The following is a 14,997-nucleotide window of genomic DNA, read 5'->3' as shown; positions in this document are numbered from 1 at the left end:
TATGTATTTTGGTTTTTGACCTCACTCAGCTCCTAAGAGCTTTATAATATCCTGAGTAATAGGAGTATCTGGTGCAGAGTTACTAAATCCCTTGAAATTTCCTGGTTGATAGGACCTTCTTTTTTTCTGGTGAGGTAATTCCTGGTGTGCTCCTGGGTGGAGGCTGGCCACCAGAAAAACCAAGCTGTGATTAGAACCTTGGGCTTTTCTTTTTTGGTGGTACTAGGGATCAAACTCAGGAGCACTGTACCACTGAAACACATCCTCTGCCCTATTTATTTATTCTTTTATGTATTTATTTAGAGTCAGGGTCTCCCTAAATTGCCAAAGTTGGCAATATCAAACTTCAGATCATCCTGCCTCAGCCTCCCAAGTAGTTGGGAGGGAATACAGATATGCACCTGGATTACCATACCATTTTAATTACTGTTGATCTGTAATATATTTTGAAATAAAATGTAATACCTTTATCTTCGTTCTTTCTAAAGATTGTTTTGGCTACTTGTGGTCCTTTTTGGTTCTGTATGAATTTTAGGATTTTTTTTTTTCCTGTTCTGTAAAAAAAACTATTTAGATTTTGGTAGAGGTTGCATGGACTCTGTATGTTGCTTGGGGTTGGATTGACAGTTTAACAATATTAAGTCTTCTCATCAATGAGCAGGGATTTCTTTTTTCAAACATTATTTTTAATATATATTTTCAGTTTTTGATGAACCTTTATTTTATTCATTTTATTTATATGTGGTGCTGAGAATTGAACCCAGTGCCTCACACATGCCAGGCAAGCACTCCACCACTGAGCCTCAACCCCAGCCGATATTGTAGAATTTTTTTTCATCAGTATTTTGTAGCATTCAGTGTTTAAGTCTTACTCCTCTGGAATTTTATTTCTATTTTATTCATTTTGATGCTATTGTAAAGGAGATTCTTAATTTCTTTTTTGAATAATTTGTTGTTAGTGCATGGAAATGCTACTGATTTTTGTATTATGGTATTATTTCCTGTAACTTTACTTAATTTATTAATAGCTTCTAATTTTTTTTGTAGAATCTTAAGTCTTTTGTCATCTGTAAAAGATAATTTTGCTGTTTTATTTCCAATTTGGATGGCTTTGTTTTTTTTTTTTTTTTTTTTCTTGCTTAATTGCTTTAGTAGCTAGAATTTCTTGAACAATCTTACATAGAAATGAAAATACTAATAAACATTCTTGCCTTTGTCTTGATCTTAGAGGAAAGCTTTCAGTTTTTCAACTTTGAGTAGGATGTTAACTGTGAACTCTTTATATATGACCTTTATTATGTTTTGGTAATTTCCTTCTGATCTTACTTTCTTGGGAGGTTTTTTCTTTTTTGCAGTGCAGAGGATCTAACTCCAGGCCTGGTACATGCTAGGCAAGTACTGTACCACTGAGTTACATCCTCAGTCCTGTTGAGAGTTTTTGTTTTATCATGGAAAGGTGGAAATTTTTTCAGGTGCTTTTTCTGCACCCATTGAGATGATAGCATGATTTTTAACCTTCATTCTGTTAATGTGGCATATTGCATTGAATGATTCATATGTTGAGCCATTTTTTCATCCCAGGGATGAGTTCCAGTTGATCGTGGCATATGATCCTTTGAATCATTGATTCCTATTTAGTTCAGTTTATGAACATTTCAAATGTTGTAATGTGGGAACTGTTGAAACCGGATTCTTCCTCCATCTTGTGATTTGCTTGTTGCTGCTTATAATTATTCCTGTTTGCTTGTTTTAGTGACTTTCCTAAATTAATTTTATAAAATCCATATTCTTGTCACATGGCGGCCACTAAAATCTCTTAGATTAGGGTTAGCTAGTGATGTGACAGATTTCCTTAAACTACTGAATCCCATCCCCAACCCCCAAACAAGCAAACAAACCCACCTGTTATTTGCAGATTTGGTTCTCTTGGGGCTCTCCAGTGCTTAGGCAGGCAGTTTAAAACTGTCTTAACCTTCATTCCCTGCTTAATAAGAGCCTGTTAACCAGAGTTAAGAGCTTAGAATCTTTTCAGGTCTTTTCTGAGCATGCATCAACCTTGGGCACATTCATGAACTTCTAGATTTTCTGCAGTACCCCAGAACTTTTCAAAGCCCTTACTCTTCCCAGGTGTTTCCTTTCCCATCCTCTTTCCAGTCGGTTCACTCTGTTTGCTCAAATTGTTACCCTTTGCCTCAGATTGTAGTGGTTAGTAAGTTTGCCTTTACATTGAAAGGCAATTGGGATAGCATTGAAAAGCTACCCCAATACTGAGAAATCTCCCAGAGAGAGAAAATCAGAGCAAGCCTTTGAGTCAGTCCTTCCAGGAACTACCAGACAGGTGAAAACAGGCGACCCCAATTCTTTGAGAACAATATTGATCCCTCTTTGATCCTTTTTTTTCTTTTTTTTCTTTTTCTTTTTCTTTTTCTTTTTTTTTTTTTTGGGTGCTGGGGATCGAACCCAGGGCCTTGTGCTTACAAGGCAAGCACTCTACCGACTGAGCTATCTCCCCAGCCCCATTTTTTTTATTTTTTAATGTACTTTTTTTGGTACTGGGGATTGACCTCAGGGGCACTTCACTACTGAGCTACATCCCCGCCATTTTTTGTTTTTTATTTCCAGACAAGGTCTTGCTAAGTTGCTGAGGCTGGCCTCATATTTGCTATTCCTTTGCCTCAGCCCCCTGAATTGCTAGGATTACAGGCATGTGCCACCACACCCAACCTCTTTGATCTATTTTTAATTAGTTTTTATATATGGCGTGAAGTAGGGGTTCAACTTCATTCTTTAACATATAGATATTCATTTGGCACAGCATCATTTGTGCAGAGATGGTAATGAATTTTTAGATACGAGTACCAAAAGCATAGCCTGTGGAAAAAAAAAAGTTGAACTTTGTAAAAATTAAATCTTCTTGTTTATGAAAGAAAGGCAGTATTAAGTGAGTGAAAAGAGAAACCACAAACTGTGAGAAAATATTTGCAAAACATATTGATAAAGGTCTTATAACCAAATTATATTTAAAAAAATCTTAAACCAGGTGTGTGGCATATGCTTATAATCCCAGCGATTCTGGAGGCTGAGGTGGGAGGATTGCAGTTTGAGACCAGGCCAGCAACTTAGCAAGGCCCTAAGCAATTTAGCAAGACCTTGTTTCAAAATAAAAAATAAAAAGGGCTAGGAATGTAACTTAGTGATTAAGCACCCCTTGGTTCAGTCCCTTGTGCCAAAAATGAAACCTCTTAAAACATAACAATAATAAAAATAAAATAACCCAGTAAAAATGAGCAAAAGACTCGGTGTGGTGGTGTACACCTGTATCTCAGTGACTCAAGGCTGAAGCAGAAGAATCACAAATTTAAGGCCAGCCTCAGCAACTTAACAAGATCCTGTCTCAAAAAGAACTGGGGTGTAGCTCAGTGGTAGAATGCCCCTGGGTTTAGTTCCCAATACCTTGCATGTGTGTATACACACATACACACACACACACACACACACACACACACAGAGATCTTAACAGAAATACAATCAATGTATATAAATGGCAAATAAGTATATTAAAAGATGTTCAACATTACTTTTTTTTAATTACTAAGCCATGAAAAGTGGTGGAAGAACCTTAAATCATGTTGTTGGGTAAAAGAAACCAGCCTGAAAAGACTGTTTTGGGCTGGGGATATAACTCAGTTGGTAGAGTGCTTGCCTTGCAAGCACAAGGCCCTGGGTTCAATCCCCAGCACCACAAAAAAAAAAAAGAAAAAAAAGAAGACTTTATTTTATGTTTCAAACTAAACTTTGCCCTGGAAGAGGCAAAACTATAGAAACAATAAAATGATGAGTGCTTTCCAGGTATTCAGGGTAAAGGGAGAGGAATTGGGATAGGTTAAGCGCATGGGAGTTTTAGAGTGTTGAAGTTATTCTGTATGATACTATAATGTTGGAATCTTTGCATTATATGTTTGTCAAAACCCATAGAACTATACAAGACCAAAAATGAGACTTAATGTAAATTGTGGACTTTAGTTAATTAAGGAAACAAACAAATTAGAATATTTCAGACACTGGGTCACAAGGTAGAGAGGGTGTCTGCTCCTGTGAACTTGGAGTCAAATAAATGGGAAAAATTTCAGTGATGAGATAGAAAGTAACAAGAATTGGTTACTTTAGCTTGGGCAGTCAAGTACCTCTTTGAGGAGATGGTATTTGATTTAAGAAGGTGTTTAAGCATTTAAAGATTGAGACGAAGCATTTCTGCCTGAGGGAATAGTTAGGATAAAGCTCCTAAGAGTGGAACAACCTGTGTATTTGGTAAATAGAAAACCAGAGTTGCAGTGGATGAAGAGGAGAATAATATAAGGTGGGATCAGTCATAGTCAGAATGGAGTAGTACTTCTATAAGCTTACAGTAAGGAGTTTGGATTGTATTTTAAGTGAGATAGGAAGTTTATGGATATTTTAAGAGAGTAGGGCATGATATAACTCATTTTAAAAACAGCATTCAGGTTATTGTGTGAAGAATGATTGTGAGAGGGAGAGGGAGCAAGTGCAGAGGCAGAGAGACCAATTTAATGTTTTTGGAGTAATTTGGCAGGGAAGGTATGTCTGTAGCTTGGACAGTGATGGTTAAAAGGAAATGAAGAAAAATAGATATGTTTCAGGGTATTTGGTAGGGTATATTTTGCAGGTAGAATTATTAGAACTTCGTGAGAGAAGAATCAGTGAAATGTTGGCTTGAGCTACTGGATGGATAATGGTGCTATTAAGGCTAGAGTGGGTATACTTAGGTATGGAGATTTTGGAATCTCTTTAATTATGTATGCAGTTGTAAGTAATAGTAAAACCTAAGAGTCTGGAACTCAGGGAATAAAAATGGAGTTGAAGTATAGATTCTTTATTCTTTCAACTGTTTTTTTAATTTAACAAGTAATAATATGTATATTTTTTTGTTCTGTTTTGTTTTTTGGTACTGAACTCAAGGGTGCTTTACCACTGAGCCATATCCCCAGCCTTTTTATTTTTTATTTTGAGACAGCATCTCCCTAAGTTGCTTAGGGCCTTGCTAAGTTGTGGAGGCTGGTTTTGAACTTGACAATCCTCCTGCCTCAGCTTCCTGAGCTGCTGAAATTACAGACATGCACCACCACTCCGGCTCAGTACGTTTAAAAAAAAAAAAAAAAAACTTTAAAAGTATACATAGTTACCCATAATCACTTTCTTTAGTTCACAGACCCCCCTCTTCAACAAAGGTAACTATTACCAGTTTGGTAATGTTCTTAAACAGCTGGGGATATAGCTCAGTGGTTGAGCACTGACTGTCATGCACAAGGCCCTGGGTTCCATTCCCAGTACCACAAAAGAGACAGACCAAAGTTCTTGAAATCATTCCATTTCAGTCATTAGTAAGATACTCATTTTAGTGACTGCCTTGTAATCTGTTCTTTTATAAATATTTGATTTCTTAAACTGGTTGGCAGTTGATATTTAGGTTGTTTCTCTCTGCCATTGTACAAATGCTGGTTTTTATTCTTTCAAGAATTTAAAATGATTAATTTTAATTATGTAAAACTAGTACGTAGAAGTGCATAAATTATTGAAATTACCCACATGGTTTTAGCAGAGCACCTCACAATTATACCACAGTGGTTCTCTGTAATAATCTGGAGAGAATCACTGTTCCTAAAAATGTTTGCGTCTATACTTTCATTAATCCTTTTTGCATGAAGTTAATTTAAGTTTTTAAAATATTTTATTTTTGTAGAGACTTTAAATTTATTTTTTGAAACTTTGTGATATTAATAAGTAGTCAACACTGTATATGTTGTCAGCAACTAAAATAATACTTGTATCATGTAGAAAATGGCACCCAGATATTAGACGTTTCTCACTGCCTCTTAATTTACTTGTCTTGATATCATAGTGCTGTGACATACAGGCTTTTGGGTAGTGAGGAAGAGGTAATAATTATACAGAGTGTGGTAACGATGTCTTTGAGGCCCTCAGCATTTTGAATCATATTTTGTGCAACACAGTGTTAAGGTTTTATATTATATCCCAGTTCTCTTCTGGGTGATTACTGATGCCCTTATGGTATGTACTTTCTCTGTTTAAAATACAAGGGCTCTTTCAGTAGATCATAGCTTATAAACATTTGAATTGGTGCTATTTAAATAAGAAGTTGAAGAAAAAATCTACCACACTAAGGAAGTGAGCTAGTCAGTATAGTTGAGCCCATGTTTTAGCTTTGAGCATTTTATATGTAAGTTGAAGAATGAAAAATGGTGAATTTTATAGTTAACTCAGTGTGAATTATTGTTCCATTTCTTTTTGGCATACTTGAGAAGTCTTCAGAATACTTTTATATTTACTTTAAAAAAAATAGAAGCCTAATTTTGTATAAAAATTCAAGACAGCATTTACAGTTTCCAGATATTTGTTTTACACTTTTTTTTTATACTGGGAATTGAACCCAGGAGTGCTTAACCCACTGAGCCACACCCCCAAGCCCTTTTTATTTTGAGACAGGTCTCCCTAAGTTGCTTAGGGCCCTTGCTAAGTTGCTGAGGCTAACCTTAAATTTGTGATCCTCCTGCCTTAGTCTCTTGCATAACTGAGATTATAGGTCTGCACTCCTACACCCAGCTATTTGTATACATAAACGTATGTGACACTGTTTTGGATTCCTGAATTTCATCACTGAAAATCCCTGCATACATGGAATTTATAGTCTAGCCCAGGGAGACAAAATCAAGAAACATATTTACTGAGTAAATGACTTAGTATGTCAGAAAACGATATATTCTATAAAAGAAAAAAAAAATGAGAACTGGGGATATAGCTCTGTTGGTAGAGTGCTTGCTTTGCAAGCACAAGGCTCTGGGTTCAATCCCCAGCACCAAAAAAAAAAAAAAAAAAAAAAAAAGAGTAGGTATAGTCTATAATATTATCAAGAGAACAAGTAGTAGAACAAAGGTTCTAAGGCCAGAACATACTGACTTATTTGAGGAATAGTGGAGAAGGGCAGATAAATTAGGAGCAGGGTAAGCACACATCATATAGGATCTTGAAGACCATTGTAAGAATTTAGGCTTTTCCTTTGATTAAGATGGGAAGCTTTTAAAGGGTTTAGAATGTTTTTGTATATAGTATGTACTTTCATTATGACTGAGTTGAGAATAGGTACTGAGGTAAACAAGGTTAGAAACAAGTAGACCTGTTAGGTTATTTCACTAACCTAGGAAAGAGAGACATGATCTAAGAAAGATATGGTTGTCAGCGGCAGGAATGAACAGATTGGTGATGGGATGGTAAGAAGTGGTTGATTCTGGATGTGTTTTGCAAATAGTAATAGTAGAATTTGCCAACAGGTAGGAAGAAAAATGTCAAAGAAAAGGAGTTAAGGGATGACTCCAGGGTTTTAGTTTGAGCATCTGGAAGGGTGAAGTTGCCCTCTACTAGAGGGGAATGTTTCCTCAGTAGAGGTTTGCAGGGAAGATTAGGATATGTTTAGATTACGATATGTTTAGTATGGCATATCCTTTCGATATCCTAGTGAAGTTGTTTAGATTTTAAGAGTGAGGTCTGGATTAGAGATATAAAGTTAATTAGGATAGATGTCATATAGATGCTGTTTACAACCATAATACCTGATAGGGAAAAGCCAAAAACTGAACCCTTGGATATGCCACCCTTAAATAAGAGTGGTGAGAAGAAAAGGAACCTTGAAAGATTATAAAGGAACAATCTGTAAGGTAGGACATAGACCTAGAGACTGTCTCTAGGGAGCTAAGGGAAGAAAGTAAACCACAGAGTAAGGAATGATCAACCATTAGATTTTGCTGATGATTAGGTAGGATAAATACTAGAGTTGAAAATTTGTATTTAGCAATGTGAAGGCCATTGCTTATTTTGGGGTTTTCAGTAGGAAATGACCAGGTTAGAACTATTTGCATATTTTAACTGTATGTTTAATGGTGTTTACAGTGTTTTCTTTGCTGTGTTCAGGTTTGCTGTCCTGTTGGTGGTATGTCTGACAGTGGATTACAAATTGGTTCAATGGGTAGCTTGACCATGAAGTCACAACTTCAGATCACTGGTAAGTCTTAAAAAGATCGACAATTTTACTCCCTTCCATGCCCACCTGAGAGCTTAATTATTTTTTTCTTTATTGTTCGTTCTGTTTAGTTATACATGACAGCAGAATGCATTTTGATTCATTGTACGCAGAGTACAACTTTTCATTTTCCTGGTTGTACACAATGATGAGATCTTAATCTTAAAAAGAATAAAATCTTTAGTGACTGTTACATCTCAGATGCTGAATTAATGTTTACTAAATGAATAAAATGTTTAGATATATAAAATTTATATTTTCATTTCAGGGTATTCGTAGATATTTTTCAGTTTTATTTTTTTCCCTCTCTCATTAAACATAGGTGCGTGGGCAGTTGCTATTGGTTTTTTGTTTTGAACTAATGGTTTATTGAGCTATAATTCACATCCTGTACAGTTTATTCATTTAGAAGTCAGTGTTTTTGATACATAAACAGTCATATGACTATCATTACAACCAACTTTAGAACATTTTTCATCATTCCAAAAAGAAACCCCCATTAGTAGTTATTCCCCAATATCCCCAGAGTCACCGACAAGCCTAGGCAATCACTTTAGTTTGCTTTCTGTTAATGCGTTTGCCTATTCAGGTTCTCTTATGTAAATGGAATCATATCATTTTTGATCTTTTGTGTTCTCTTTCATTTAGCATAATGTTTTCAAGGTTTCTCCATGTTGTAGCATGTATCAGTACTTCATTTTATTGTTAAATAATATTTCATTGTATGAACATACCACATTTTATATATTTTCATTAGTTGAATGTTTGGGTTATTTCATCTTTTGGACTAGTATGAATAATGCTTGATGAATAATGGTGTGAACATTTGTACAAGTTTTGTTGAGGATATATGTTTTCAGTTCTCTTGGGTGTAGGAGGAACTTTTGGTTTGCAGAATAGCCATGTTTACTTTTTTTATTTGTTTGTTTTCATACGGGGCATTGAACCTTGAACCCAGGAGTGCTTTACCATTTGAGCTACATCCCCAGCTTTTTATTTTGTATTTTGAGGTAACTTTCTAAGTTGCTTAGAGCCACAGTAAACTGCTGAGGCTGGCCCCAAACTTGCAATCTTCTTGACTCAGTTTCCTGTCACTGGGATTACAGGTGTTCATCCCTGCACCCGGCCATGCTTATCATTTTGAGGAATTCCAAATTACTTTTTAAAACTATTTTCCATTTCCACTAGCAATATGTGAGAATTCCAATTCCTCCATGTCCTTGCCAATGCCTGTTATCTTTTTGATTTTAGCCATCCTAATGGATATGAAGTGATATCTTACTATGATTGCATTTCTCTGATGGCTAATGGTGTTTTTTTTCTCATACTTACTGGTCATTTTTATACCTTTTCTGAAAAAATATCTGTTCCTTTGGTTGCTATGATTAATTAATATCTCTGTCTTTTATTTTTCCTCTGATCATGCTGTGTATCACTTCTAGATTATTATTCTTAATGTGCCACTGGATATATTGCATTCCTGATTGAAAACCTTCAATGCTGTTTTTGTCTGTGGTATAGAATTTCTATAACCTTAGGGCTGGGTTTCTTGCTTAGTAGTTGAATGCTTGCCTAGTATATGCAAGGTCCTGGGTTCAATCCTCAACACCGCAACAAAACAAAACAAAACAGAACAGTGAACTTTCTTGGCCTCAGGTAAGACTTTCACAGTCTGGCTCCATATGGTGTCTTTTTCCGTTTTTATAAGTGAATCATGTATACTGACCAGGATGAGTCACTAGATTTTCTTTAGACATGCATGTACCTATATCTATCATACAGCAAAAGCCTAATCTCTCTTCCTTTAATAGCATTTATTGATTATAGAACAATTGTCATCCTCTGCATATTGTTTTAGTTTCTGTCATATCTGGCTTATAGCCTCTTCTGGATTGTGAATCATGTTTAGTCACAGACCATAGAAGAATTATCCTCCTCAAAACCTGAAGGTGATTGACTTATGTGAAATTAATACTGTCTTAAGGTAACTACCCTAGAATTTTCTTTTGGGATTTCCTTCACTAACTCCACTGTCTTTCCTTACAGTGTTTGATTCTCATTGGCAGATATTGGTATTTCTTTACTAAAGCTGATATTAATATTCTTTTCTAAAACCAGATTCTAATTATTTTCCCCTCCCCTTTCCTCAAACTAGTTTGACTTAAATTGGACCAGGCTTCTCATGTCTTTGGGTGGACTAAGGAAAGAGCTTATATTGAAACCTTTAATTGAAACTATTTTAGAACAGCCTTTATGTTTCAGATTACATAGTAATTGTTTTAATCACCTTTTGTGTTGTTGTGACCAAAATACCTGACAAGAAAAACTTAGAGGAGGGAAAGTTTTGTGGGGGCTCACGGTTTCAGAGGTCTCACAGTCCATATCCAGCTGACTCGTGCTTTGGGCCCAAGGGGAGGCAGTATATTATAGGGTCCAGCAAAGGAAAGCTGCTCAGCTCATGGAGGTATCAGGAAGCAGAGAGAGAGTAACCAGAAGAGGCCACAGGAAAGATTCACCCTTCCAGGGCATGCCCCTAGTGACCTAGCTCCTCCAGCCCCCTGCCTACAGTTAACCATAGTGCAATCATTTTACCTCCAAATATTCCTACATTAATACAGAAACTTTTGGGGAATACCTCATATCCAAACCATAATAGTAATATATATGCTTTTGATTTTTAAAAATCAGTAAAATAATAAAATGATAAATTATAATCTCTCAGAGCAAACCATTGCTAATAGTTTATTTTTCCCTTTGCATAAACTGCTATCTTATTTGCTATCATCATTATTATCATAGCAGAGAATAATTTAATATAATAAATGTTTCTACCACAGAAAGTTCTGATTCCTAGCCAATTTAATCTCGGGCCTAAAAATTCTGAAAATGTGCAAGTATGAGCTGGAGAATATCACTCTAAGTGAAATAAACCAATGCCCCAAAACCAAAGGCTGAATTTTTCTCTGATAAGCAGATGCTGATCCATAGTGGTGGGGGTAGGGAAGAATGAAGGAACTTGGGATTGTGCGAAGGGGTGTGATAGGAGGGCTGGGGTAGTGGGGAGGGGAGTAGAATGAGAAAGACATTATTACCCTATATACGTGTGAAAAAATTTTTTAAAAAAATATTTATCATTGTCAAAAAGATAATGCAAATATTTTTCAGTACCACATATTATTTTACTAAGATTACTCTGAAATGTTCACATTTTTCCTGTTCCCAAATGAAATGATATGTACTTACTAAGAATAAAAAAGTAAAAAAATTTTTTAAAACATTTGCACGTATAGGGGAAAAACTATAAAAACAAACCATGAATAATGGATAAAATTTATGTGTAGCAAATATATCATTAAATATTATATTAGTCAACTTTCCATTACTGTAACAAGTACCTGAGATAATTAACTTATTAACTCAGAGTGAAGGGTTATTTTCATTTATAATTTTAGAGATTCCAACCTATGATTAGTTGGACTCATTGCTTTTAGGCTGTGGTGTGGGGCAGCATATCATGGTGGGAGCATGGGTAGTAGCAAAGCTGCCATATAGTTGGGTCCCAAAAGAGAGAAGGGGTGGGGTCCCATGCTGTAGTCTCCCCCCACCCACTCTTCGTCCCCTTCAAGGGCACACCCCTGATAACTAGAAGACCTCTCATTGGGCTCCACCTCCTAAAGTTTCCACCACCACCTGCCAAGCAGGGGACTTGGCAGTTTTTAGACTCATGGGCTTTTGGGAGGACACTTAAGACCCAATGTACAGCAGATATGAAACAAATGAAGATGATATGTCAAAACACAGTAAAGTTACCAGCCAAATTGATTCAAGTGCCTTTCATAATTCCTTGAGTTTATGTTTTAGTTTTGATGCTAGAAACCTTAAAACTAAGTGTTTTGCACAGATCCCCTTAATGACTTGGTAATTTTTTTCTGTGTTAATAGGTCAGTTATTGTATTTGTTTTTATAATCTGATTTAGTACCTTTCTAGGATTAAGGAAAGCATAAATATTCAAGTGTAAAAACTAAGTGCAGAAGTGTATGAGCATGGCAAGAAATGGTAACTATGGTTAGGAAAAAGATCAATGTTTGGTTAGAGTTGTTGGGAAAGGAGTGGTGCTTGAGGATTGCTACTATTTAAATGCAAAGAAGAGAAAAAGATCCTTTTAGGAAGGAATGTGTACATGGAACAAGAAGGAAGGAAATTCACAAAACTTTCCCTAATGCCCCTAAAAGCCACTGCTGAAGTAGAAGGAGTCATGAGAAATAATGGGAGTGGGTCATCTCCCTCAGGTGTCAGGGCTGAAAAAAAAAAAGTTTAATTGTTAACAGAGATGGAATGGTCAGGGCTTTTAACAAAGCTCGGTCAATTTTGTGTTTTAGAAAGTTGTATTTGCTTCTCCACCCCTACAATCCCCCCCACCCCCCAAAATGGGAATGGAACCCACAAGCACAGCTACATCCCCAGCCTTTTTAATTTTATTTAATTTTTGGTACCAGGGATTGAACCTAGGAGTGCTTAACCACAGAACCACATCTTCATTCCTTTTTATTTTTTATTTTACAACAGTCTTGCTAAGTTGCTTAGGGCCTTGCTAAGTTGTTGAGGCTGGCCTTGAATTCAGTCCTCCTGCCTCAGCCTCCTGAGCTGCTGGGATTACAGGGGTAGGCCACTGCGCCAGCCCTATCTTAATTTTTGACCATAGAGATAACTGGTCCAGTGAGTTGTATCTCTCTTGTTCTTCATTCAGCTGGTTTATCTGGTCTTAGAGTACTTACCTTCACCTTATTCACAGCCTCCTGGTTTTGGGAGTAGGTTGGATAAGTAAAGATTCTTCTCTTCTTCTCCCTCTCTTTTCCCTTTCCTTCTCTACCCTCACTTAGTTGCCCAGGCTGACCTTGAACTTTTGATCCTCCTTTCTCAAGCTCCTAAGTAAAAATCAAAATGGGACCAAAGCATTAATCTTTAAAGCAGAAGGATCAGAGGAACATTAATTTATGCCATGCTAGTGGTATTTGACTGGGACAGGGGTGGAGAAGGGATGTAGGGAGGGAGAGAAGCAGAAAAAGAAAAAGGGAGAAGGAAACTATAAAGGAGGGAAATTTTTTTTCTACCACGACTGATAATCATTTGGTTTAACAACTGTATTAAACACCTCTAAGGATAAATCACAAAGTGCTACAGAAGCTATAAAGACTGGCTTCATGCTTGCCATGAAGGTTGAGTTAAACAAGTAAAAACTAATAACAGCGAAAAGCTGTAGAAGCCATACATAGATGAGAAAATACTGTGGAAGCAGGGAGGCAGGAACTAATTTCTTAGGGTTAAAGAACATCGAATCAAGAAAATGGCAGAAGCATTTGTCTCTCAAGAAGTAGGATTTCAGGATCTGGGGTTGTGGCTCATCGGTAGAGCACTTGTCTAGCATGTGTGAGGCACTGGGTTCGATCCTTAGCACCACATATAAATAAATAAATAAAATAAAGGTCTATCAACATCTAAAAAAATATTAAAATAAAAAAAGAAGTAGTATTTCATTAGGTAGAAAAGGAACAAGGATTATTCTGAGGGGGCAGCTTGTGTGGAAGTATGGAAGTTCATGACCCCAGTATTCTATAGATAAGGGTGGCTGGAATACTTGGCTAGCTGGGAGTTGGTTTAGGAGGAGGCTGGAAAGATATGTTTATGGTTACATGGTAAACAATGTAAAATGTCACATAAGAGTTTAAACTTAATTTTGCAAGCAGTGGAGAATGTTTGAAGTAATAACATAATTATGTCTATTTTAGGAAGGTAAGTTTGGTAGCTGCAAGGGATTGGATTGCAGAAGTGAAAAGATAGTTGTTTAGAGGCCTCTTACAGTAGCTTGACATTTTTCTGTTCCCTTTTCTTCTAGTTTATAATTTACAGTTTCTTGTCTTTTTTTTTTTTTAATACACTATAGGACTATAATTTTCAGGAAATATTTTGATTTGTTTTTTAGTATTTAAAATTTAGGACTCTTAACAGGTTTTGTGAGTCTAGACTTGAGATTTAAATATTTAAATGATTTCTCCCATCCAGGCTTTGGGCAAATTTTAAAATTCCACTGACCTTATCTCTTATCTTTTTGTGTGTAAATGTTAAGATAATATTACCTATCTCACAGAGTAGTAGTGAGTATTGAAATGACAGTATTTAAGTGCCAAACATGCAATAAATTAACAATTGGTGCTAATTTTCCCAATCCCATTTTCTCCACTTAAAGTTTATTAAACTGTTGGGTACATTGCACATGCCTGTAATCCCAGCAGCTCCAGAGACTGAGGCAGGAGTATCACAAGTTTAAGGCCAGCCTCAGCAACTTAAGGAGGCCCTTACCAATTTAGTTACACGCTGTCTCAAAAAATAAAGACTGGAGATTAAGCTTAGTGGTAGTGTAGTGGGAAATGAGGGTCAAAACACTATTAGTAACACCAAGGCCCTGAGGGATAATTCCTAAAGTCTGAGCTCTGAGCACAGCAGGACTTTTTCTTGTAATACATAAGCAAGTTTGGGATACATCAAGGCAAGGGGGGGTTGGTGCAATTCTATTAGGAGGGTGCATTCTGCATTCCTTGAAAGAGTACAAGCTTGTCAACAACCTAGGGACTCTTGGCTCATAAAGCTAGGAACTTTTACTGCACTAAGCCTAAAGTGGGGGTATTCTCTTCCTGCTACATTGTTTCCTGGTATTGCTTTTATTTGTTACAGGTACCTGTTAGCCTCTGCAGGCCTCTATGGTTAAATGTCAGTGAAGTAGAACTGCAAAACCACAGCCTGTGAGCTCTTAACCTGCTAAAGTTTCCATTCTGTTCCTGGGTTGGGTCTCCAGTACTGCCAAAGAAAGAAAGAAGGAAAGAAAAGTTTG

The 14,997-nt window shown here is 36.4% G+C and overlaps 1 protein-coding gene across 1 annotated transcript in view; it reads left to right on the top strand.

Moving 5' to 3' along the window:
- Itch (itchy E3 ubiquitin protein ligase) overlaps positions 1–14,997 on the top strand; it is a 124,621-nt gene that overhangs the window by 33,689 nt on the left and 75,935 nt on the right. The window contains 1 exon segment of the mRNA XM_047538719.1: positions 8,002–8,092. Within this exon segment, the coding sequence (XP_047394675.1) occupies positions 8,023–8,092 (70 nt within the window). The 5' untranslated portion in view covers positions 8,002–8,022.

This window comes from Sciurus carolinensis, chromosome 2 (assembly GCF_902686445.1).
Source record: "Sciurus carolinensis chromosome 2, mSciCar1.2, whole genome shotgun sequence".
NCBI lineage: Eukaryota > Metazoa > Chordata > Mammalia > Rodentia > Sciuridae > Sciurus > Sciurus carolinensis.
Note: the sequence above shows the minus strand (reverse complement) of the source record. Positions and strands in the feature narration are given on the sequence as shown.